The following is a 23695-nucleotide window of genomic DNA, read 5'->3' as shown; positions in this document are numbered from 1 at the left end:
CAATCTAAGGTGTTGTTTGTCCAGTGTCTCGCTGAAAGACGCACTGGGAGCGGTGCTGCACGTGGACACGCTGGTTATTCCAGATATCTGATGTTATGGTGGTGGGGCAGCTGGCTTTAGTTTCCCCTCTGCTTATGCTGCATGGCGACGCCAACTCCCTACTCGCGTTCATCTAATCACTGACTCATTTCTCATTTCTTTACTCTTTTTAGGCCACAGAGAACGAACCAGGTGACATGGACCTGAGTGGCCTGCCGGAGACCGCCGTCGACTCAGAGGAGGACGACGATGAGGAGGACATTGAGCGAGCATCTGACCCCCTCATGAGCCGGGACATTGTGCGGGACTGCCTGGAGAAGGACCCCATGGACAGGACTGACGATGACATAGGTAAGCTCCCATGTAGGGGATTTATTGTTCAGCTTGTAAGTTAGAAATCCAACGGAGGATGCAGAAGTGTCTCAGTGCAGCTTATGAATAACACAGTCGTAAATAAATGTATTGCCAGGGAGGGTTTACTTATATCCTGCCTATTTTTTCCATCCCTAAGAGTGTTAAAGGATATTTGCAAGATATCTTTGGAGAACGATGTGAAAAGATAACAGTAAAAACAAGCAGCATTGTTCCCTGCTGGGATAGTTCTTGTCCCAATTTTAGATTAATTTAGTGCTCTATAAAAACCAGTCCCTCCTCTCCTCTTTAAATCGGTCACTGTAAATTTACATTTGTCTGAAGTCTGCACTCTTCTCCTCTACGATTTAGGCTTTCGAGTAATTCTCAAAGCCATATCAGGCTTGCAGTATCATTTCTCTTAAAGCTATGAATTAACTCCAATGGTAATGATAGACATGTATGAAAAAAAGAAGTATCGCACACTCAGGGCTTAGGTACAGATGTGGATTGGGAGGATGATGCACTGGATGCAGAGAGAGCAGGGACGAGTGCCAACCTCCTCCCCCGCTTTCACTGATCTCCTGGTTGTACACCCCTCCCTCCGCCGGCAGGCTTTTCTAGGTCACTCCGGCACATCCTCTCGCCTCACCTCTCCCTGCACATTAAACTTTCAGTGCTTCCTCAGCTTCACACACAATGCTGTTGCCATGCCAAGCCCAGGTCAGCCAGTGCACCAGACTGCAGTTAGCTATTCAGTGGGGGAGAAAGCTTGATATTAGATGTGGAGAGAGGGGTATTTTCCTTCTTAGACCACCGGCGTATTGTCCTGCAGAATATCCTGCATCTCGTCTAACACACAGCATTTCTCCTTGGAGACACACCCAGTTGAATCATATGAGCCTTTGTTCACCAAGATTGCAACACTACATAATGTAACACCTGCCTCTGCAGTTTTAATTTAACATGTTTCCATTTAAACTACACTGAGATTTCTATCACTCTGAACACAGTTAAGTTTTTTTTGTATTTAAAGGTTTAAACAAAATAAATATTAGCAGGAATATACTCTCACATGGACACATTTTACTAGAATTACATTATTGTAAAGGAATAACACAAAGAAGAAAGGACTGTTGCATTTCGCATTATTTATTTCTAAAAAGGCATGTTACTGTTAAGATTTTAAAATCATACAGCTGGTTCCATGATTAGATACCTCTAAGTACATGGGAGGTAATTTGAGTGAACCATTCCTTTAATTTTCCTTGACAAGCATGCTTGTGATTTCAGTTGCTGTTCAGTGTCTCCAGTAACTCTTTTCACTCACGCAGAGGTCATGGAGTGAACTGTCAGCGATTCTTCTTGGCTTTCCTTTAAGTTTGTGTCAATAGAATTGATATTTGGCTTTATCTCCTTCACATAATGATTCCTCTGCTGTATATATGTCGTTGTGATTTCGTCGCTCTGCCTCCACCTCCTCTTGGCTCGATGGAGGACAGTGCAGGCGTGCCAACAGCTCTTCCTGACCTCTTCCTCTCCCCTTAGTGTCAAGACAGTTTGTTCTTTTTACTCAAACTCCTCCACTGTCTCTCTTTTGTCCCCCTCGCAGAACAATTACTGGAGTTCATGCATCAGCTGCCAGCATTTGCCAACATGACCATGTCAGTGAGGAGGGAACTCTGCGCTGTCATGGTTTTCGCTGTGGTTGAACGCGCCGGCACCATCGTACTCAACGATGGAGAGGAGGTGTGTGTCGATGCATATTCACGCGCACATAAGCCCTGTCTTGTGACTGCCTTAAGTGTGTGTGTCTCTCTGTGAACTCAACCTTAGTGTCACCTCTCCACACCAATGAATCTTTCTTCCATTTGATGTTTTTTTCTGCTCTATTAAGCCTGAATGGTGGACATATCTAGTCGCTGGATCTTTCTAGGACCCTTTAGGCACCCAAAGCCCACTTGACTTGTTTTCTTTCTCTTTCCAAGACACGGCATTGAGCTTCACTGAAGACAATTGGGCTATTTTGCTGCAGTTATGCACCCAAGCAATAGAGAGCAGACTTTGCCTTTGAGGCCCAGCCACATTAGTAAATGTCCCGTCATAGAGAATTCAAGGTTCAGTGAGCATATTGTTGCTGTTGGAGTAAAAGATGTGAATCAAAAATATGAGCTTTTCAGAAAGTCTTGAAAACAGCCGCGCTTTTACTTAATCCCTTAGAAGATGAAAATAATCATATTTTCTGTCTTTATTTGAAACAAGAATTATAACATTGGTCTGAATGTACTCTAACTCATTGCTCAGCTGCACTATCAGCCTCTTGCTCTAGCTTTATCCCACTGAGGAAAGCAAAAAAATCTGTTAGTGCAGCGGGCCCCTGTTCATGCATGCTTCTTTTTGATAAATAACTTTGACTCATTAGAGGACACCAGCTGTTGGGAATTTTTGTTTGTTCTTTCTCCAGTTTTTTGTTGGTTTGTGTTCTCTTTTCTTTGTCAAACTTCTAACTGCTGTGATTTTGTGTTGTGGCTCCAGCTGGACTCGTGGTCGGTGATCCTCAACGGTTCGGTGGAGGTTACGTACCCCGACAGCCGGACGGAGATCCTGTGTATGGGGAACAGTTTCGGGGTGTCGCCAACCATGGAGAAGGAATACATGAAAGGTGTCATGAAGACCAAGGTGGACGACTGCCAGGTAGGATCTCGCTCTGGGCTTGTGTTGATCTGTTGCACGCTGCTGGGGTGAGCATGTCTATTTCATCCGCATTTCAGTGTGAAAAACAGCACACGAGCGCTCAATTCTTATGTTATTAAATCCCACTGTGACCCACTTGCACTGAACGAGTTTGCAGTCATGACACCACAAGTTGCTTTGGGCTACAGAATCCAGCTAAATGTGAGAAACAACAACAGTTTTGTAAAAGAATAGGTCAGCTTGATCAGAGAACAAGATCACATTATTTGTTGAATGGAAGTCAAGGACTCAACAGTGAAAGTAAAGATAATGAAAAGTTTTTAGGCTTCTAATCATCAGCTGAGCTCTGCAGACTTAAAGGCTGAGAAAATATTTTATTTAGGGAAAGCAGGGATTTTAGTTGAGTTGCGATGCTGTTATGAGTTATTTGAATTTAACTTTCAATCTGCCATGTATTAACATCTTTGAAAAAGGTACACTAAGACGTCTTGATTGGATCCAGAATCTGAAATGCTTAAATAGTGTTGAGGGTTTATGGTAAATGTATGTCTCGAATTTGATGAGAATCTGACTCTAAAATGCTTCTCTGTCTTGTCCAGTTCGTGTGTATAGCCCAGCAGGACTACTGCTGCATCCTCAACCAGGTAGAGAAGAACATGCAGAAGGTTGAGGAGGAAGGAGAGATTGTTATGGTGAAGGAACACCGCGAACTGGACCGCACCGGCACCAGGAAAGGACACATCGTCATCAAGGTGACAATTCAACATTCGGACAGTCTTCACTTCATTTATCACACAATTCTGTTGAGGAGACTAGTGAACAGATGAGTACTTCAGGCTAGTCATCTAGCATGAAAGGCTTTTTCAAACCAATAATGCTGTCATTTTTACTCATTAGGGCACATCTGAGCGTCTCACCATGCACCTAGTGGAGGAGCATTCAGTGGTGGACCCCACGTACATTGAGGACTTCCTGTTGACGTACAGGACCTTCCTCTCCAGCCCCATGGTCGTGGGCAAGAAGCTCCTGGAGTGGTTCCACGACCCCAGTCTCAGGGACAAGGTACGAACAGCAGAACTATCGTAAATATGTATGATATACTTAACGCAGGCAGATGAACACCATGATCTTCTGACTCCTTCTTGGTTTACAGGATTCTGATATATGTTGATGTGTTAAGATGGATTTATGAGCATACAGGCTTGAGAAAGTCATGTTAATTAGCTAAAGAAATAGTTGAAACAAAATTCCGGCAGAGCTGCTAATCCAGATAAAGTTGGACACAACCAAATGAACACAATGCTACGTCTGGTGTGTTTAAAAACATGGACTTAACCTTAAGATTTATTGCATGTAAACACAAAAATGTGACTGCAGCTTGTGAAGCAGTAAACCTTTCTGCATGGTGACGTTTGCTGACCATGTGATCTCTCCAGGTTACACGGGTAGTCTTGCTGTGGGTAAACAATCACTTCAACGACTTTGAGGGCGACCCTGCCATGACTCACTTTCTAGAAGAGTTTGAAAACAATCTGGAGAAAGAAGTAAGTGTCACATAAAAAAAAAAAAAAAAGATTTCTCACATGCCAAAAAATATGTTATATTTGTATCATTTTTAATTATTATTTTTTCCCTATACCCCTAGAAAATGTGTGGGCACCTCAGACTGTTAAATATAGCATGTGCTGCTAAAGCCAAGCCGCGGCTGGTGACGCTGACCAAGCCGTCCAGGGACTCTCCGCTGGCGTTCAGCCTTCTAGGTGGTCAGGAGAAAGGTTTCCGCATCTTTATCGATGCCGTGGAGCCAGGGAGCAAGGCAGCAGAAGCTGGCCTTAAGCGTGGAGATCAGGTAAGGTCTTCATGCATAAGACATGTGAAAGAGAACATACTGTAGATTCTTAGAGTTAAGTATTTATGTATTTATTGGGAGTTTATTTAGTCAGTAATCAGTCTCAGAAAGTTAATGGCTTGTTGTGAAATTTGTTTTTCATTTTACTCTGACTATCCTTAAAAGCGATCTTTAGAAAAGCCTTAAACTTAAACTTGCCAGTAGTTGTGGGCACCCAGTGTTGGCTCTCTACCCGCCACTTGACTTCTCAACTATCTTCACACTCTGCGGACTGCAGGGCTTTAAGCAAAGTCCCTTAATCCTTGAACCCATCTTGAGAGTGTCTGGATGTGAGTTAAGCCCTCTTGACTCCAAACATCCCTGCAGCTGTTTCCCCAAAAGGAAGCAGAGAAGCTGACATCTTTGGAAGCATTCACTCTCTCTCTCTGTCATACCCTTTGCACCTTCCAGTTTTTATAACTTCTTCAGTTACTGCTGTCATTCACTCAGGATCTACCATTTCATAGCTTTGGTATTAATGTCACTTATTTTGTCAACGAGTTATTAGCAGATGTTTCTCAGCCATGAACTCCTCACTAATCACCTCTGATCCTAAAACAGACATTTGGCCTTGTAAGTCAGTGTGTGCTGGCCTTCTGGCAGCAGATGACGGCCTGCATGCGCATTACTGTTAAAGGTGATTTCCTCTTCCACTAAGGAGGAAGTGGCAGACGATTGTGTTTAAATGCAAATATCCGGCACTTATACAGCAGTCAAGCTGTAAAGACAAAGACGGGGCAATTTGAATCTGACATAGCCCTAGTTAATGTCAAAAACATGTGAGAGGTTGAGAGTTTTGGCCCCATTGTTCAAAGGTTCAAATACAGTCTGCAGTAGAGATCAATTTTTTTCCTTTTTCCATTTTCTGTTTGAAATGAGATGGTAACAAGAAAGGACATTCACTTGTACAATGACACCATTAGGCATCAGACAATTTAGACAGTAATTATTTCATATAAAAAGTTGGAAGTCGATATTTTTGCTGAACTGAAACCAAAATGTGAGGGATTCTCTTTGGGGAGATACAGAATAATAGGCCCAAGAGTGGTTTTGTACTTGTGTTTGTGGGTAAGAAGACTGGAGCCACTACTAAGTCTGTTGGTGGTAACGTATCAGGCCTAATGTGGAGACAATTGTATTAAAAGCAGCTGATGGATTTCTCTCTTCTTCTTTCTGCAGATCTTGGAGGTCAATGGGCAGAATTTTGAAAATGTCCAGCTCTGCAAAGCCAATGAGATTCTGAAGAACAACACCCACTTGTCCATAACTGTGAAGACAAACCTTTTAGGTACGTTTATGTTTGCATTTTGTAAGCTTTAATAATTCTTCTCCTCTGTCTTATGTACTTTAAGTATAAGAATAGATCTAATCAAATGCAGTTTTGTTAATTGAAAGAGACATTTATACATTTTTTATTTACTTTTTTATTCCAGTGTTCAAAGAGCTGCTAACAAGGCCAGAACAGGACCACGACCTGGAGGTCGAGGAGGAGCATGACAGGAAGAACGGGGCGCCCCACCTGCCAAAGATCGGGGACATCAAGAAGGCCAGCCGCTACTCTATCCCTGACCTGGCGGTGGACGTGGAGCAGGTGATGGGCTTGGAGAAGGTCAGCAAGAAAGCCAAGAGCAACTCAGTAGGAGGACGCAACAAGCTGAAGAAGATCTTTGACAAGACGCTCACCAGCATCCTGCCCCCAAAACCATACAAGTAAGTAGAATGAATCTAAAGAAAAGTATGAAAAAGAAAGAGAGAATATTTTGACTCATTTTATGCTGTGCGCAGATGGTTTTCCTTCTGATATTCCCATCTGATTGTGACTGATTGATTGTTTATCTTGTCTCTTTGCCTTTTCCTGTCATTGTGACAGCTTCTCTGATATTATGATCAGTCAGTCAGTCAGTCAATCACATGCTGAGCTGAATCAGACAGATCCTGATGCATCCCAGTTTGTTATCAGTGTTAATAGATGACGCTTTAAATACCTCACTAATCAAATACACAGCCTCTGCTGTTGTTTTGTTATAGAATAGTTTTTGTTAGGAAGTTAAAGCTATTTCATAGGATCATAAAATTATTTTGCAGAAGCACTGAAATGAAGGGAACAATTTAACGGACATTTTTTTTTTTTTTTTTAACGTTGATGAAACTAATTTATTTTGTCTTAATAATCAATCACCCAAATATGAGCCTGATGCAGCATCCGTCAGCTCATTGAGAAGCTTGGGTATATTTCATGAGGACTATATTACCCAAATAGTGCAGCCAAACACGTCCACAGCTCCCAGCAAACGTCGCCCTCTGCCTGTTGTTGACAGAACCGCCGTCTCACCAGCTCTCCCTCTTGTTTCCATAGTGACGTTTGCGTGGGCCAATCGCAGGACGACAGCATTGTGGGGATGAAGCAGTCCAAACAGATCCCACCAGCTCTCCCGGTCAGTGGAAACCTCTCATCGTCGAATCCAGACCTTCTGCAGTCTCACCACCGCATCCTCGACTTCAACAACCAGCCTGGTGTGTATTAACCGCTGTGTGGCAGAGGCCAGGTCATTTTTGGCATGGATGCAACATTGGCTGCAATGGTCTAATTAAACTATAAATATTAAAGTGATAGCTGTGTGAAACACTGTGACTTAATCTGTGACATCTGGCAATTTTCTCCCTCCTAATAATACATTATATGACTTAACAAGCCTTGCACAGAAAAACAAATAGAACAGTCTCCACATACATACATTAACCCCTGTCCATCATATGTTGTTTATGTCCTTTCAGTCCTGGTCATACCGAGTGAGTATCTTCTCTCCTCATGATCCTGCTCTCCTAGCACAGTCATTTCTTTGTCAGTGCTGTCAGCTGCTGTCAGCTGCTGTCCTGCAGTAGTGCAGATGTAACATAAACTCTGCATTCATGCTCATGAAAGCTAATCGAGTAAAGCTAACAGCATCACTGACCTTTAAATGTTCTCTGGGTACGTGAGTGATTTATACAATCTGCTGGGTCTTGTTTCTGATCACACTGATAATTGATGTGAGGCACAGTGTGTGGCTGATGTCACGAAGATACTGGTGTGGTTTTTAATCTATGGGAACATCCAGTGGTTCTTCCTCTACCCAGCAAGTTTGATTAAAAATTCTAAACTGATCCTATTTCAGGAAAAAAATACAGATCATAAGCATTTATCCTCATCACCATTATTTTCTTATCTCCAGACATGTCAGACCAGGTATTACGAGTCTTCAAGGCGGACCAGCAGTCCCGGTACATCATGATCGGGAAGGACACGACGGCTAAGGAGGTGGTGATCCAGGCGATCAGGGAGTTTGCCCTGACTGCAGCACCGGAGGCTTACTCGCTATGTGAGGTGTCCGTAACACCAGAGGGCGTCATTAAACAGAGGCGGTTACCAGATCAGCTTTCTAAACTAGCTGACAGGATTCAGCTGAGTGGAAGGTAATGACGTATTTGTTGTCGTGTGCATGCTGTACAGCCGCATCCCTTCTTCCTTACATTAAAGTGATGTACATTGTGTTGCCATTTTGACCAGGAGCAGATCATAATTTAACCTGGTTAAATAAATGGGAAATTAAAGGAAATTACTGAAAATATATTTCCTATAATCATCCTAAAGATGATGATTTGTAATACCTTGTTTTGCAATTAGCAGTAAGTTCTCACAATACAGAAGCAAAAGCCACGAAATCTCTGTAATTTTCTGTTGACTGACTGATTCTCCTCCATCGCCAGATACTACCTGAAGAGCAACATGGAGACGGAGACGTTATGTTCAGATGAGGATGCTCAGGATCTCCTTCGAGAAGGCCAGATCTCCTTGTTGCAGCTCAGCACTGTGGAGGTTGCCACTCAGCTCTCCATGCGAGCCTTCGAACTTTTCTGCGCCATCGAGCCCACCGAATACATCGACGACCTGTTCAAGCTGCGCTCCAAGACGGGATCGGCCAGCCTCAAGCGCTTTGAGGAGGCCATCAACCACGAGACCTTCTGGGTGGCCACGGAGGTGACACGGGAGCCCAACCAGCTCAAACGCATGAAGATCATCAAGCACTTCATCAAGATAGCCCTGCACTGCCGCGAGTGCAAGAACTTCAACTCCATGTTCGCCATTATCAGGTGAGAAATAATAATGAATGTGTTTTAAATGTTTGCAGTTAAATTCACATTTATTTAGTCTTTTTTCCTTTGTCCCTTAATTTATTGTTGAATGTATCTACATGACTCTTACACTGGTAATTGTGGTTGTCCAAACAGCGGTCTGAACTTGGCTCCAGTCTCCAGACTCAGGGGAACATGGGAGAAGTTACCCAGCAAGTATGAGAAGCTGTTCGGGGACCTGCAGGACCTCTTTGACCCCTCCAGAAACATGGCCAAGTACAGAAATGTCCTCAACAATCAGAACCTTCAGCCACCAATCATCCCCCTGTTCCCTGTCATCAAGAAGGACCTCACCTTCCTACATGAAGGTAGACAACAGAAATGTGACTTTATAAAATCATTTACAGACTCAAATGCAGAGTCGTTCACTGTTTATGGCTGTAATAACACAACCTGTATTGCAGAATGATTACTTTTATGCAGGTTTAGGTGTTATTACCATTTCACTTTACAGACATTACATTATATATGTAAATCCAGATGCTGCCCTCATTCTCCTGCTTTACGTATAGGTGACAATGGCAGGGAAGATGTACATTCCAGCTAAGAGCTAATAATAAGTACTAACATCTCAGATCATCACAATAAAGGTGTAATTCCCAGAAACTGTTAAAAATAAATGAATGTAGCTGTAGCTGAGGTTACTTGTGGCTTCCTCGCTAACTAGCATTAACTTTAAGATTTGTTGCAGCAGCTGTTTGTTGTGCATGTCTATGTTTGCTTTCTTGAAAACTACTTACAGTCATTTTTATAGCACCAATAAAAAGATAAGATAAGATAAGATAAGATAGGACTTTATGCATCCCTGTGGGGAAATTAGGGATTAGATTCTGGTGCTAACTCTGTTTTGTATCTTAGATATCTCGGGTAATACTCATTCCTCTAGTCTATTCCACTGGTCTTACTGTGCGTGTGTATTTGTGTTGCTATCAGTATTCACTTTCCTTTCTGAACTTTTCAGGCAACGACTCTAAAGTGGACGGCCTGGTGAACTTTGAGAAGCTGAGGATGATTGCCAAAGAAATTCGCCACGTCGGTCGCATGGCGTCCGTCAACATGGACCCAGCCCTCATGTTCCGAACGAGGTACGGATATGTTCAGGAGCAAAGGCAGATTACTTCTGTTCATTAATGACCCTTCACCCTCACTGTAGGAGCAGTCAGCCCTCCACTGACTAACAGACTCTGTGGGGTCAGCCGGTTCACATAGATTCAGTAAAGTTTCTGCATCACGCTTTTCCTTCAAGCAGCTGTTCTCTTTGGCAACTGTTTGCTCTAGCAACTGTTCCTCTGTACACATTGTTGGCATAATAAGGGCTTCTGTGAAAGTGTGTCTTTGTCTAACGAGGTCTCTTCTTAGTGGAGTGTTATCATTTGATTTCCTTTCTGCTGACTTTTCACGTGGGTCTTTGGTGAAATTGCTTCTCTTTTGGTGATCTTGGTGGTCTTTCCTGTCCTAAGCTTTGTCTCCTCTCTTTTCTTTCTCTACTCATCCCCCATTTGCCCCCCGTGCTTCTCTTTTCATGGCACCCACCCTCTAGGAAGAAGAAGTGGAGGAGTTTAGGGTAAGTTTGGTGACCTCTGCCCTCCCTGCACCATGGCCCTTCTTTCTGCCAATTTGCGTGCCTCTTTTCTTCTTTTCTGAAACCTTGTTTCCATTAACCGGTTTGAACTGAGTCCTCCCACTAACACTGCCTGACGCTAACATGCTAACCTAAGGATATGTAGTGAAATAAAGGTCACCTCTGCTAGCATAAGGTTACCGTGAACTTTTTACATTCTTTAAATGACAGGAAAACATGAGTTAAGCACACGCAACTCGTTGGGAAATATGAAAACTAAGCTTTACATTAGCAAACGTGACCTTTTGTGTTATATAACGGAATGCATGCAGCTTCAGTCTCAGAGTTTTACCTGCCTTTGAGGGTTTATCTTTATGTCAAACCTCCAAACAGCCAGAAATTCTGGATTTAATATATTTCTAGATCATCTTTTACATTCTTGTGGGCTAGCGGGACATTGCTGTGCATACCGAACATTGAATGAAAAACATATGGAAGCACTTTTCTCTTCAGTATCTCTCAAGACTAATTAATTAGTCTCGTAAAAAGTAGATGTTTAGTTGTAATTAGTTAAAAAAATGTTTCCGTAAGATGTTCAATTTCTTGCTACTATCAAAAATAAATGTGTTTTCTCAGTGACTAATGCTAAAGGCAACTGTCAGGGTTCTACTTGGCTGAGACCAGGAGTAAAAACAAGCTTTTACTACTACTACCACCAGCTCTTACTAAAGCCACAGAAATGTAAACTATGACTGTGCTACACTAGTCCCCTCTTCTACTCCTCTGTTGTTTGACTACAGCCGTCATTCCTCACCCCTCCCTCTGCTTTCTGGAATGTCTGGAATGTTTTGGAGTTGAGAGAAACACGAATAGCTGCTCTCTGCATGTCTGAGTTTAAACACCATGCTCCCCATGTAGCCCCTTAGTATTAAACATGCAGTTTTACTTAAATATTCACTCATTTGCTCACTGAGAAAATTGTATTAAGAAATCTTTGTGTTCCTTCTTCTATTTGTTTGTGTTTCCGTTTGTGCTTGCAAATCTCCGCTCCTCTTTGTGTGCTGCATGGATGCTTATGTGCGCACCCAGGTCTCTCAGTCAGGGTAGTGCCAATGCGGCCGTGCTTGACGTCACCCAGACGGGCGGGCACAAGAAGCGGGTGCGACGCAGCTCCTTCCTGAACGCCAAAAAGCTTTACGAGGACGCGCAGATGGCCAGGAAGGTCAAACAGTACCTGTCCAACCTCAGTCTGGAGACGAACGAGGAGAGTCTGCAGACGCTCTCGCTACAGTGCGAGCCCTCTATCAGTACATGTGAGTGGACATGGACTTTTTAACACAAATACATCAGTAAGATTTTAGTTTATGTGGAAAATACGATTCTGATGTAGAAGAGGACCCCTTTATTTAGTGTCACCCACTCTAGGGATGTCTTTTTGTGAAATATTTGGACAAGTAAGCACAGTTCTGCAAGTTTCCAGCATTCACAGCCTGGAGGCAGATGCTCAAGGACTCATTGGCAGGGAATAAAAATGACTGAGCTGTTAGGCCAGCTTCCCATTGTTAATGCCAAGCTTCAACTTGCTGTTAATACATCGGGGAGTAGTGGTTAAAGAGACTCCGTATGGTGGGTAGACTCAGTTTTGATCGCTGCAAAAACCCTGACAGCTGTTTCCAAATTCCTGCCTTGATACATATTTCACCTTAAAGCCTAAAACTTCTATAGAAAACCTATTCACTTTTTCCCCCCAATACTTTCTCCCCAGTGCCCAAGAATGCCAGCGGGAAGCGACCAGACACCTCTCCAGTTGTGTCCAGAGCCGCCAGTCAGCAAAGGGGCCAGTTGGCCAAAGGAAATCAGGCCCTCCAGGTGCCCGCTGTGGCCCTTTACCCATCACGAAAGAAAGTGCCAGTCAAGGATCTGCCACCATTTGGTAAGATATATATTAACTATTACTGTTACAGTCATCCCATCAACTGGATATAGAGGCCGTTGTTTTGTTTGTAAGATTGTTATGGATGGAGTGAAAAGGGGCCTGTATAAACGTCCTGTTCTCTTGTCCACCTATGTGCCACCATTGCCTTGTTTCCCCTTCCTCATCCTGTCATTCGCAAACAATAGCAGAGCCAGCTTCTCTGTGACTGTGCTGCCACCTAGAGGCTGTCTGGCAATAAGCAAAAAAATAAATAAATAAATAAATACAATCCCAGACGATGCAGAATTAGCATCCCGGCACCCTCAGGGAATGGCAGCGCTCCTCATGCTAATTCTGCTTGTTTTCTTGCACATGTCCACAGGCACCAGTTCCCCCCAGTCCCTTAAGAAGATCCTGTCTCTGTCAGAGGAGGGGACCGAAAGGCACCGGAGGCAGCCAGAGGACACTGTGTCCAACGCCTCCTCCCAGCTCTCCTCCCCTCCCACCTCCCCCCAGAGCTCGCCCAAGAAGGGTAAGCCAATAATCCTCCCTCCTTCTGTACCACTCTCCAGGCTCCTTCTATATCATGACGTGCCACAAATGCCACCTGGTGGCTGCCAACAAGTAATGCACAATGTGTTCGGATAACAAGTTATTTTTTATTTTATTTTGTTACCTGGAGTTTCAGACTAAAAATGTTGCTTTACCTCAGTATTCAGTAGGTTGTAGTGAAATATTTCCTGTCAAAGAAAGAAAAGGTGACAATTAACCAGAGCACAAAGTCACGCTAAGGCCACCTAGTTCTCACATACTGCTGAAAGGCCTGAGGATATGAACTGCTGCTGCTGGTAAACCTGAACAAGGCTGCTGGTGAGCAGAATATCGTTTGATACTTACTTAGTTGTGTCACACAGAAATTGTAAGCCCTCTAGAAACATGAACATTCAATATTCAATTCAATTCAAATATAGTAAGATCATAGATTTGATAGATTTAAAACTTTATTAGAAATCTAAACATTACTTGGTTACAATGTACATGCTACTGGACAGGATAGGTTTCCTGTAGCACACAACACTCTGTTCGTAAATAATCAGAATTTTAAGAGAAAACTGCCGCAGTCTTTTTTTTTTAAATTCTGAAGTGTTTTTTTGTCTGGATGCCTCACACCAAAAGTAAATTCTGGGTTGATGCGTCATCCTTCTTACTGTTTTGTCACTCCATAGTTTGCTCTTATGCCTGCTTCCTCTGCGTTCTGCTTGCTCCACATATCTGTGGTGAGGACTTCCTTGAAATGAGCATTTTCTGAAGAGGTCATTGGGTTGATTTATGCTCATAATGGCAGGGAAATATGACCACTCTGCTATTAAACTCCCGCTCTACTACAGAAAATACTTTAATGACAGTCGTCTGTAACTCAAAAGTATGTACTTACGTGTGTCAGCACCAATGATTTCTCTATAGTTTTCCAGACTTCGTTATACCAAATACCAATACCATTCATGCCATTAAGTTTTCTACACTCTTCTGCTCTGTGTTGGCACAGAACATTGTAGTAAATGCTGCCTCAGTTAGCTGATCATCTAACATGGAAACATGGCACTACAATTATCTTCAGTGACTTGTTTAAAACTGGCAGATAGGAAACTTATGAGTTCGAGGTAGTTTCTGATGTTAGATAAGTAAAATAAGGCTAGCTCTGTATGTAATGGCTTTAAAGTAGGAATGTATAGATTAGATTTTGGTCAGAAGCACAGGTATATTTGTCGGTCCGTTTCTTCTCTAAAGATTAAAATTTCCCAAGAATAGGAATTCAGTTACATTCACAGTCCATTTACCATGTACCTCCTACAACATCTTCCCCTCTCCTCCAGGTTACAACAGAATGGGAGACGCCTACTCAGACTCTGGTCACAGTGAGATCTCCTCTCGCTCCAGTCTTGTTAGTAATTCCTCTTTCGACATGGCCCAGGAGGAGAGGAGACTCCGTCACTCTGGAGTCGGGGAGTCTCACATTGGAGGACCACGGCTGGAACGAAGAGTCACGACTGACCCCGATCAGTACAGTCTGGGGTAAGACCACCAAGAGCTCAGCCATGAAATCTCTGCTGTTTTCTGAGGTGAGGTGAAGTCATCTGTTTTTCTTTTTGAATCATATCCTAGGTCATATTCATCGATGCAGGACTGTCGGGGCATTTATGCTGGCTGCCCTACTGTACTCTCCTCGCCCAGTTCAGAGGAACTGACTCAGGATCAGGGCGACCGCGTTTCCCTAGATGCTGCAGACAGCGGCCGCGGCTCCTGGACTTCATGCTCCTCTGGATCTCACGACAACATCCAGACTATGCAGCAGGGGCGCAGCTGGGAGACCCTGGCCTTTGGTGGAGGTGGCGGTGGAGGCAGCATTGGAGGGCTTCCTCCTGGGGGACCAGAGGCCTTATTAGGGAGTCCTGCTGCTCTGTGGGCAGCACAGGCCAGGGGGAGCTGGGCGTCTGCCAGCTCCTCCTCATCCTCAGCGGCGTACTGGGGAGAAGACTCTGAGGGAGATACCGGCACAATCAAGAGGAGGGGTGGAAAGGACGTCAATGCAGACCCGGAAACAAGTAGCATCACATCCACCGGGTCAGAGGAGGCAAAGCAGCTCGGCCGGCCATCTCCATCACCCATCACCGCCGGCGGTAAAGGCCTCATTTGTGAGTAAATGTTACTGTTTGGTCACATGTAGAGAAACACTGTAAAGCCTTGACCCATATTTACATTAAAATATTGTATAAACATAGAAAGCTGTGAATTAGTAAGCATTACAGAAGTTTTCTGTCATCTCTCTGGTTTCCAAAAATGTTCAGTGGTCAATAAGTGCCTTCATCATGCTCCTCTCCCTTCAGCACGCAAAGAGAGCCGTTACCGTGAGCCTCCACCCACTCCCCCCGGCTACACTGCCCTGACCATCTCTGACCTTGCTGAAGGACAGCACCCAGCCCCGTCTGTTCCCACGTCCACGGCTACCCACACAGGCCGCCGGCCGCCAGACTACACTACAGCCCTGCAGCGCTCACGCATGGTCACCCAGTCACCAGACTCCCACCAAGCCCACCAGGGAGCCAAACAGCGAGCGGGCGGTCTCCACCGCACTCGCTCACCGGCCGAGGAGCAAGAGCCCGAGGAGGAAGAGGAGGGTGAGTCCTTGTCTTCCAAACTAGTCGCTCTGAGGAAGCCAGTGGCACAGCATACACCTGAGGCTCCCAGACCATGAGAGTGAGTGTACGGGGGTTAAAAGGCAGGGCCCCTCTCCCCAAGGCAGGTAAAAACTAATTTATCAGGTTGCCCCCCTCACTCCAGCGAACCTGCATGTGAACAGGAACACACACTCGATCTGACACTGATCATTCCCTCACACTACCTCCCCCAGCACCAAGAGGGATCGATCCCACTCCAAACGGCAAACATCAACAGAAGTATCTTGTTCATTTGGAGTGGGACCTTCCCCTTTAACCCACAATCTGTCATCATGCATGAGTCATACTGGTTCGGTTTAGAAGCACACTACTTCTCTGCTGCCACACATTCTGCTCTTCTCTCACTTTTTCACGCACCACGTTGAAGTGGCATCCATCAGTAAGACAAGGTGTCATTAGGACCCTCTCATCCATGCAATCAAACTCAATGCCTGAAAACATGCACCTCCATTCTCCTGCACCAGCACGCACCTGACTCGCCTGCAGTGACTCTGGATGAATTCTGTGTCGTGTTAGTTGTCTGGTAGTGAGCAGAGATGTGGATAGATGTGTAAATGTGACTTAGTGAATTAGTGGGTAATTAGTAATAGAATAGAGTCTAATCAAGGGAGATTTTTTTTAGATTGCCATTTGTTTCTACATTGAGTAAACACTACTGTGAATGCAGCAGAGCTAGTCATAGCGCTACTTTTCATCTCCTTATTTCTTGCAAAAACTAATAACAGACATGACATTAGATTTACATTAATCACAAGGAATTAGTCATTACTTTAAAAATATGGCACACTCTGCAGGAGAAAAAAACTTGTCTGTAAATGTCAATATTTACTGACACTTAATTTAAATGTAATGATTAAATATGTTAACCTAATACAATTCATTTGTTTCTGTATTTTTCTTAAAAGAAGTACAGCAAACAAATGACCTAATCTACTGTATATACTGTACGCTGCTGGTTGCATGGTGTGAACATGTCAGCAAATCATCTAGAAAATAGACCAGAAATGCCACTGCTAAAGAATAAAAGCTCATGTGGACTTCCAGTGTGTGACAGAAAGGTGACAGGACACCTACAAAAGGAAGTTTAAATCAGCTAACTGCATCAGTTTGTATCCAAAACCTCCCTTGAGGACAGTTGAGTTAATTGGAAGGAGTAGGTTTTGCTGCAGCTCATTAACCCTGCAGCCTCAGCACGAGTTCATTCATCGTAACCTCTGACTGTCTTTGTGTCCACAGAGGATGAACAGGTGTCAGCGGTCTGAGGGACAACAGTGGACGGCTTTTTGCAGTAACTTGAAGTGCCCCCTGGCTGGAGGCGGGCAGGATCAAAGAGACAGACCAATAGACTCATCATCAGTACGTGCCTGCCTCCTCCTCTTGGCTCTCCCTCCCAATCGGCGGACTCCTCTGCTCGTCTCCCTCCCCTGCCTTAAAGCATCATGGGGGGTTGAATGACCCTGCATGCAAAAAATACTGTGAAGAAGAGATGGAGAGAAGGTCAAAGACAATAACAAAATGCCTGGCACTTTGGAGAAAAAAAAAAGAAAAAAAAAAGACTACAGGAACCTAATCTAACTGGCGCCGGGGGCGGTGTCGCCCTGGCAACAAACACACAAAACCACATTGATGTCGCTGTTAGAAACTGACTCCTTAAGACTGACCCACCCTCCCCCCCATCCCACCCCCACCCAGTGACAGTACCACACCTGTTAACACAACAGCATCATGACGTGTTGAGATCCATCTGCACTTTTTCAATTTCTAGACTTTCTAAAAACAATACAGAACAACTAAAACAGACTATGGTCAAAGACAGAGAGAAACAGTGGTTGACTTGACTCTTAATTTTCAACTTCCCTCTAGACTTCTTTCTTTTTTTTTTTTGTTCTTTTTTCTTTGTTTTCTTTGACTGATTGCACTCTGGGGGCCGAAAAGAGAAGTCAGCCCACCATTTCTCTGCCTGGACTGAAACAACCCATCTGTTGTCAAGTGTTTGAACTCCAGTATTATCTCATGATCACACGTGAAAGCTCGTCACTTGTTGGTTTGAATCAAGCTGTGAGAAGAGCTCAGTCGGGAGAGAACCAACATGCACAGCGTACTGACAAGCCTACACGTAGTACATACGAAATAACACAGTTCAATTTCTAGAACTTGCACTTTCAGCACAATCCTAGATGTTACCAGACCTGGACACCAGGGTATGAGTGAACCATATCATACTGTCATCCCACCTCGGAGCTTGTCTGGTCATATCTTTTACTGCATTGAGCACGTACTGTTTTGACCTGTAGGTGAGATCAAAAAGCACAGAGGTGATTGACCACCCACTGAAAATCATCTCCATCATATTGGTCTCTGCGGTGCATCAGAGGTACACAAGCTAGCTAAAGCTGTGAGCAGCAAGACTCGCCTCTTTATTTTGATGTGAAGGGATCAACAGACCAGCAGAGGTGGCAAACATCAGCAGATATCAGACCAATGTGTAAATTCTAAGTGTACCTCTATCTATCTATCTATCTACCTACCTTTACAAAATAATCTTGTACAGAGTCTTATAATAATACACCTATTTCCCTCCAAAATAAAAGCATCCGCTAATTGAGATCTGGCTCTTTCCCCCCCCAACGTGAACGTACATGTCGTGAATGTCCAAAGCGCCTTACGATGCCATGATTGCATACATTTCTTTATGTTCCCAGTGCGAATCACCTTGTTTCAAGAGCGGTCTTGAATCAAGCAATAGTGGAGCGAAATGCCTTATTCAAGATACTTCCCCTGACTTTTGTTTTTAAAAAGAAAAAAAAAAATTAAGACTCAGTACAAGATGAGTGTTTTCTTTCTTTGTGGCTTCAGACGGTATCCTCTGACTGCGGCCATTGTGTGTAACAGTAGATCTTTTTGTCTACTCCCTCTGCTATTGTGCTACTGGATTCATCCTCAGAAACTGTTCTCGCCTGTTACAGACATCAGCTCAGTGGATGCTGTATGTATATCGCTAATGCCTGCGTCCAGTTTTTCACCATATCTCGCCATCGATGGAAGTGACTGAAATTTTGTTTTGTTTTTGTTTTTCTTGGACTCCGGTGGGAAAGTTTAAATATGAAGTTGTTGTTTTGTTTTGTTTTCAAGGCTGCCAATCAGAACAATTTAAGAAAAAAAAAAAAAAAAAGAATCAATTTGTGAACCTTTTAGTTTTCTTCGATCACTGAGTCGTGCTGATCACATTGATCAGTCTCGGAAACTTACAGACTGAGGAAGAAGAACGAGTGCAGTGTTTTCCACTGTGTTCTGTGACTACACACTAATAATTTCTCTCTGTTTTTGTTATTGTAATTTTTTGTAATGGCTGCAGATAGATTGTTAATAATTTGTTTGTAATACAGTGGTGACATGCATCATTCACTCTCATTCAACTCTGAAGATAATGTGCATATTAGCGGGCCGAGTCATATTTCGAAAAACAAAAAGTTGCACAAAAATGTACAAGCGTAAAGATAAGTGTAGTAGGTAGAACTGCTACTCTGTTTGGTGTGTGATGTCAGTGAGAAATGTACATTTAGCTGGTGATGACCTTTTTTTTTTCTTCATTCTTTCTCGTACTACTTTGACCTGTATGTCTTTTAAAAAGACAATTGGTGGAGTATGTATCAGTTGTTTTTGTATTTTTAATACAATAATTGTAAATATTGGTTATATTTTTGTTCAAATGTACTATGTTTATGCCTCAACATCCAGTTTATATGAAGCTGGGAATCAATAAATACTGCATAAAGAATCAACACCTAGGTTTAAACGCACTTATTCATTTCAATGTCTTTCTTTTCCTTTTTTCTTTCTGACATTGTGTCCCCTCAAGATGCCGTCTAGTGTTTGCACAAGTCATGGAAGCAACTTGAAAAGTGTAACGCTCATACTTTTCTATCTGACCGCAGTGTGTCAGACTTAATAAAAAAGAGTTATTGAAGTCTTTCCTTGCTTTTATTTACTTATTTTATATTTTCTTATCTTGAGCTGTGAGGAAACATCCCTTTTAACAATTTCCTTCCTAAAGAGAGCAGCTAATGTGTACATTAGCTTTTTCATTTTCTAATAAACTAAAATAATTCCAGCCTTAATTATACTGTAAAAAAATTGATTCACTGATGAGATATATTTCTTTTTTTTGTATTGACTTGAGGAAGATGAGTATACTACAAGCGTCAGCACAAAATGATTCCTGTACCAACATGATAATATTAAGCAGATTTGTTTTCAAAAGCAATCTAGATGTTTCAGATCTTATGTGCTTTCTGACCACAAGATGGCACTGTTTTTTAATAATTAAGTGCTGTGTGTGAACTTGTGTGTTAAAATGGTATGCAACATGTGTTGTTGGGTTCATCACTACATGCCTTATTTTTTTTTCTAAAGAACGGTAAGATTATTGTTTAAACTCTGCGTTGCTGTTGTAATGCCTGAGCTTCTTGTCAGTCAGATGGCGGGTTCAGATGAGGAGATGCCCTGCACTTGTACCGATTGACATCCTTGGCTGTAGCTTTGCTTTACGCTACTCGACACCATATCGCAGCTCGACATTTCCACTCCTCATGAATAATGCAGGCTAGATGGTCCTGGTTCCTGCTATCACAGAGCCGAGGGCCTCAATTTGTCACACTCTCCAGATACACATCTCCACCACAGGAAATCGTGTGTTGCCTTAATGCACACGTCAACACACACACAAACTTTAAGTAAATGAAAGGTAAAAATATACCTTTCATTGCTCAGGTTTTGTGTCTGTTCTCCGTCTCTTACAGACAGGGATGGAGAAGGATGTGGAAGATGCCATATTCTTTCCAAATGCCAGTACCGAGTAACTTTATATGGTCCAGGTGGAAAAAACCACCAAACGGCTACAAATACACTGTTTTATCAAGTAGTAGAGTGTCACACCTCTGGGGAAGCATTTAATTGATGATTTATTAGCTCCTGTTCTATTTTGTGTGTGTGTGTGCGATAGAGTAGTGGTGTGTCATAATGTTGTCATATTTACATACAATCTTCAGACAGCTAGCAGCCAGTTGGCTTACTAACAACAAGAGGAAACGGCTAGCTGGTTCTGTCCAAAGGTAACAAATCCTTCTTCCTAAACCTCTAATACTGAAACTGTATCTCATTTGTTTACAGAAAAAAAAAATGTATGAGAAGACTGACCACTTGAGAGTCCGTGTGATAAATACTATAACAGGCATCTAGTTTGCTTACCTTAGCACAAAGGCTAGAAATAGGGGGAAAAAAAGCTAATGTGGCTAATCCATGAAACACTTTTAAATTTTTATTTTACTCATGTAGCAACCTGCTTAGTTTAGGTTGACACAAAGACTGCAAAGAGGCTTAGAACAACACGGCCTGAGCACGCATTAGCTTGCTAAATGCAGGGGAAAACAGCTACCTGGCTGTGTCCAGTGGTCCAATGGTACAACTACTTGAACCTCTAAGGCTAACTAATGAACACACTGTCTTTTTTTGTTTGTTTGTACAAAACACAAATTCTTCCCAATAAGTACGACACTACAACATGTTAGCTTAGCTAAACACAAAGACTAGAAGGAAAACATTTAGCCTTTTTTTTTTTTCACACAGCTAGCAACCTGGTGGCTCAGCTTGACACAAAGACTCACAAAGCTTAACAACTAAACTGTGAATAAGAAAAATGTCATTTTTGCATACAATCTTCAGACAGCTAGCTAGCTTAGCTATGAACCGATGAAATGATTTATACCACTTTAAAACCTGTGATAAGTTTGCATGCAGCTAGTTTGCGAAGCTTAGCACAAAGGCTAAAAACAGGAAAACGGCTAACCTGACTCAGTCAAAAGAACAGATTTTTTGACTTTTTCACACAGCTAGCAGCTCATTTAGGCAACCTGAAACTCTAAAGCTAACTATTTAACACATTGTATATAATTTGTTTAATCTGAGCAAATGAAAGCGTAAAAGTCTGGTGTAATTTTTTTTTTTTTTTTTACAAATAATCTTAGAAAACTAAGCTAACATACGGATAAAGACTGGGCGCAGAAAACAATTGTTGCTTCTTTCCCAGCTTTTCTTAAGCAGTTAAAGTACACTGCACAGTGACATTGTTTCAATAAGCTTCTGCAATGTCACAAGATTTATTTGCATCCAGTGTTGCATTCATTTTTCACCAAGATCTTGTATTGATGATGGGAGAGTCTGACCACTGCGCAAAGCACATCCCATGATTCTTAATGGGGTTAAGGTCTGGACTCTGTGGTGGCCAATCCATGTGTGAAAATGATGTCTCATGCTCCCTGAACCACTCTTTCACAATTTGAGCACCATGAATCCTGGCATTGTCATCTTGGAATATGCCCGTGCCATCAGGGAAGAAAAAATCCATTGATGGAATAACCTGTTCATTCAGTATATTCAGGTAGTCAGCTGACCTCATTCTTTGGGCACATAATGTTGCTGAACCTAGACCTGAGCAACTGCAGCAACCCCAGATCATAGCACTGCCCCCACAGGCTTGTACAGTAGGCACTAGGCATGATGGGTGCATCACTTCATCTGCCTCTCTTCTTACCCTGATGCCCCCATCACTCTGGAACAGGGTAAATCTGGACTCATCAGACCACATGACCTTCTTCCATTGCTCCAGAGTCCGATCTTTATGCTCCCTAGCAAATTGAAGCCTTTTTTTCCGGTTTGCCTCACTGATCAGTGGTTTTCTTAAGACTAAACAGCTGTTCAGTCCCAGTCCCTTGAATTCCGTTCACATTGTACGTGTGGAAACATAGCCCTGTGTTCTGCTGTTGTTTTTCTTCAATTTCATTTCACAAAATGTTTGAGTGATCAATGATCACGATCAATCAGGATTTTTTTTTGACTACATTTTTAAAAAATGAGAAGCTACTCATTGCATCACTTGAGGTTAAATAACTTGTTGCCAGCTGAAAGACAATCTCCCATGCAGTAATTATCCAATAGGAGGCTCGTACCTATTATAGTTAAATCCAGGTGGCGACTTTTTTTTTGGCCAGGCAGTGTATTTGACTTGTGAATGAAAAAAATCTAAATAAGCTGCAGTTTCTGATTTACCAGGAAAAAAAAGACTTAATTATGACGTACGTTGTGTCATTTAGATGTCACTATTCATGAGAGGGATCACAGCTCAAAATTGCAACTGACAATTGTATATTTTTTTAATATATATTATTTTTCTTATTTCCTCTCAAAACAAAGGTACAGCCCCAACACTGACAATTCATGTTTCCGCAGTGATAAAATATCAGGGGGAAAATATCCTCACTGCAGTTGCCTGCATTAGAAAGATAACTGTGACTGACACGAGAATGGATGTGGAACCAGAACCACAAAAAAATACCCAGAGCACTGCTGTTGCATGAAATTACATGAAACACTGCTTTAATCTGTGTCGGACAGTAAAACCGCCCCCTGACTAGCAGTTAGAGGCGATGGATTTACTACTCTCTTGGCCCTGGAAGTGTGCTGTGCCCTCTGTGGCACCAGGGGGCAGTCTTCACTATGAAATGGCGCCAAATGGACCTGTCCACTCTTTCCCTGGGCAATGGACCTTATCAAGGGGTAGCAGGCAGCCAGTGGTCCTCTGTAGATAGCCGGCTGGTTATGTGTGTAATGCCCGGGCACAGAGTTGTCGACCGTGTTCAATCGAGGCAGCCGTGGGTCATATTATGGGACTGTCTGGATTCCTTTCATGGTAAATTGGATGAAGGCAGCAGCACTAGAGCAGAGGGGAGTGGAGATGTCACAGCGTTCACCAGGCTGTGTCTGGACTCCACGGGGCTACACAG

The 23695-nt window shown here is 42.9% G+C and overlaps 1 protein-coding gene across 7 annotated transcripts in view; it reads left to right on the top strand.

The window, feature by feature from the left end:
• The window catches only part of rapgef2b (Rap guanine nucleotide exchange factor 2b), a 103497-nt gene extending 83524 nt beyond the window's left edge, over nt 1-19973 (top strand). For 4 of the 7 annotated variants that reach the window (XM_084549903.1, XM_084549902.1, XM_084549897.1 and 1 more), the window contains 22 exons: nt 213-390; nt 2003-2139; nt 2926-3084; nt 3684-3836; nt 3982-4146; nt 4521-4628; nt 4730-4933; nt 6152-6260; nt 6406-6682; nt 7329-7486; nt 8185-8425; nt 8720-9103; nt 9242-9453; nt 10107-10230; nt 10686-10709; nt 11796-12019; nt 12472-12639; nt 13004-13153; nt 14496-14694; nt 14785-15314; nt 15507-15922; nt 17094-19973. In XM_084549903.1, coding sequence (XP_084406029.1) covers nt 213-390; nt 2003-2139; nt 2926-3084; nt 3684-3836; nt 3982-4146; nt 4521-4628; nt 4730-4933; nt 6152-6260; nt 6406-6682; nt 7329-7486; nt 8185-8425; nt 8720-9103; nt 9242-9453; nt 10107-10230; nt 10686-10709; nt 11796-12019; nt 12472-12639; nt 13004-13153; nt 14496-14694; nt 14785-15314; nt 15507-15874 — 4272 coding nt within the window. In that variant the 3' untranslated portion in view covers nt 15875-15922; nt 17094-19973. The remainder of the gene's footprint in view (nt 1-212; nt 391-2002; nt 2140-2925; nt 3085-3683; nt 3837-3981; nt 4147-4520; nt 4629-4729; nt 4934-6151; nt 6261-6405; nt 6683-7328; nt 7487-8184; nt 8426-8719; nt 9104-9241; nt 9454-10106; nt 10231-10685; nt 10710-11795; nt 12020-12471; nt 12640-13003; nt 13154-14495; nt 14695-14784; nt 15315-15506; nt 15923-17093) is intronic. The other 3 variants (XM_084549898.1, XM_084549900.1, XM_084549899.1) reach the window with 3 other exon arrangements.
• Nucleotides 19974-23695: the final 3722 nt, after the last annotated feature.

The sequence above is a fragment of the Chelon labrosus genome (assembly GCF_963514085.1).
Source record: "Chelon labrosus genome assembly, chromosome: 8".
Lineage (NCBI taxonomy): Eukaryota > Metazoa > Chordata > Actinopteri > Mugiliformes > Mugilidae > Chelon > Chelon labrosus.
Note: the sequence above shows the minus strand (reverse complement) of the source record. Positions and strands in the feature narration are given on the sequence as shown.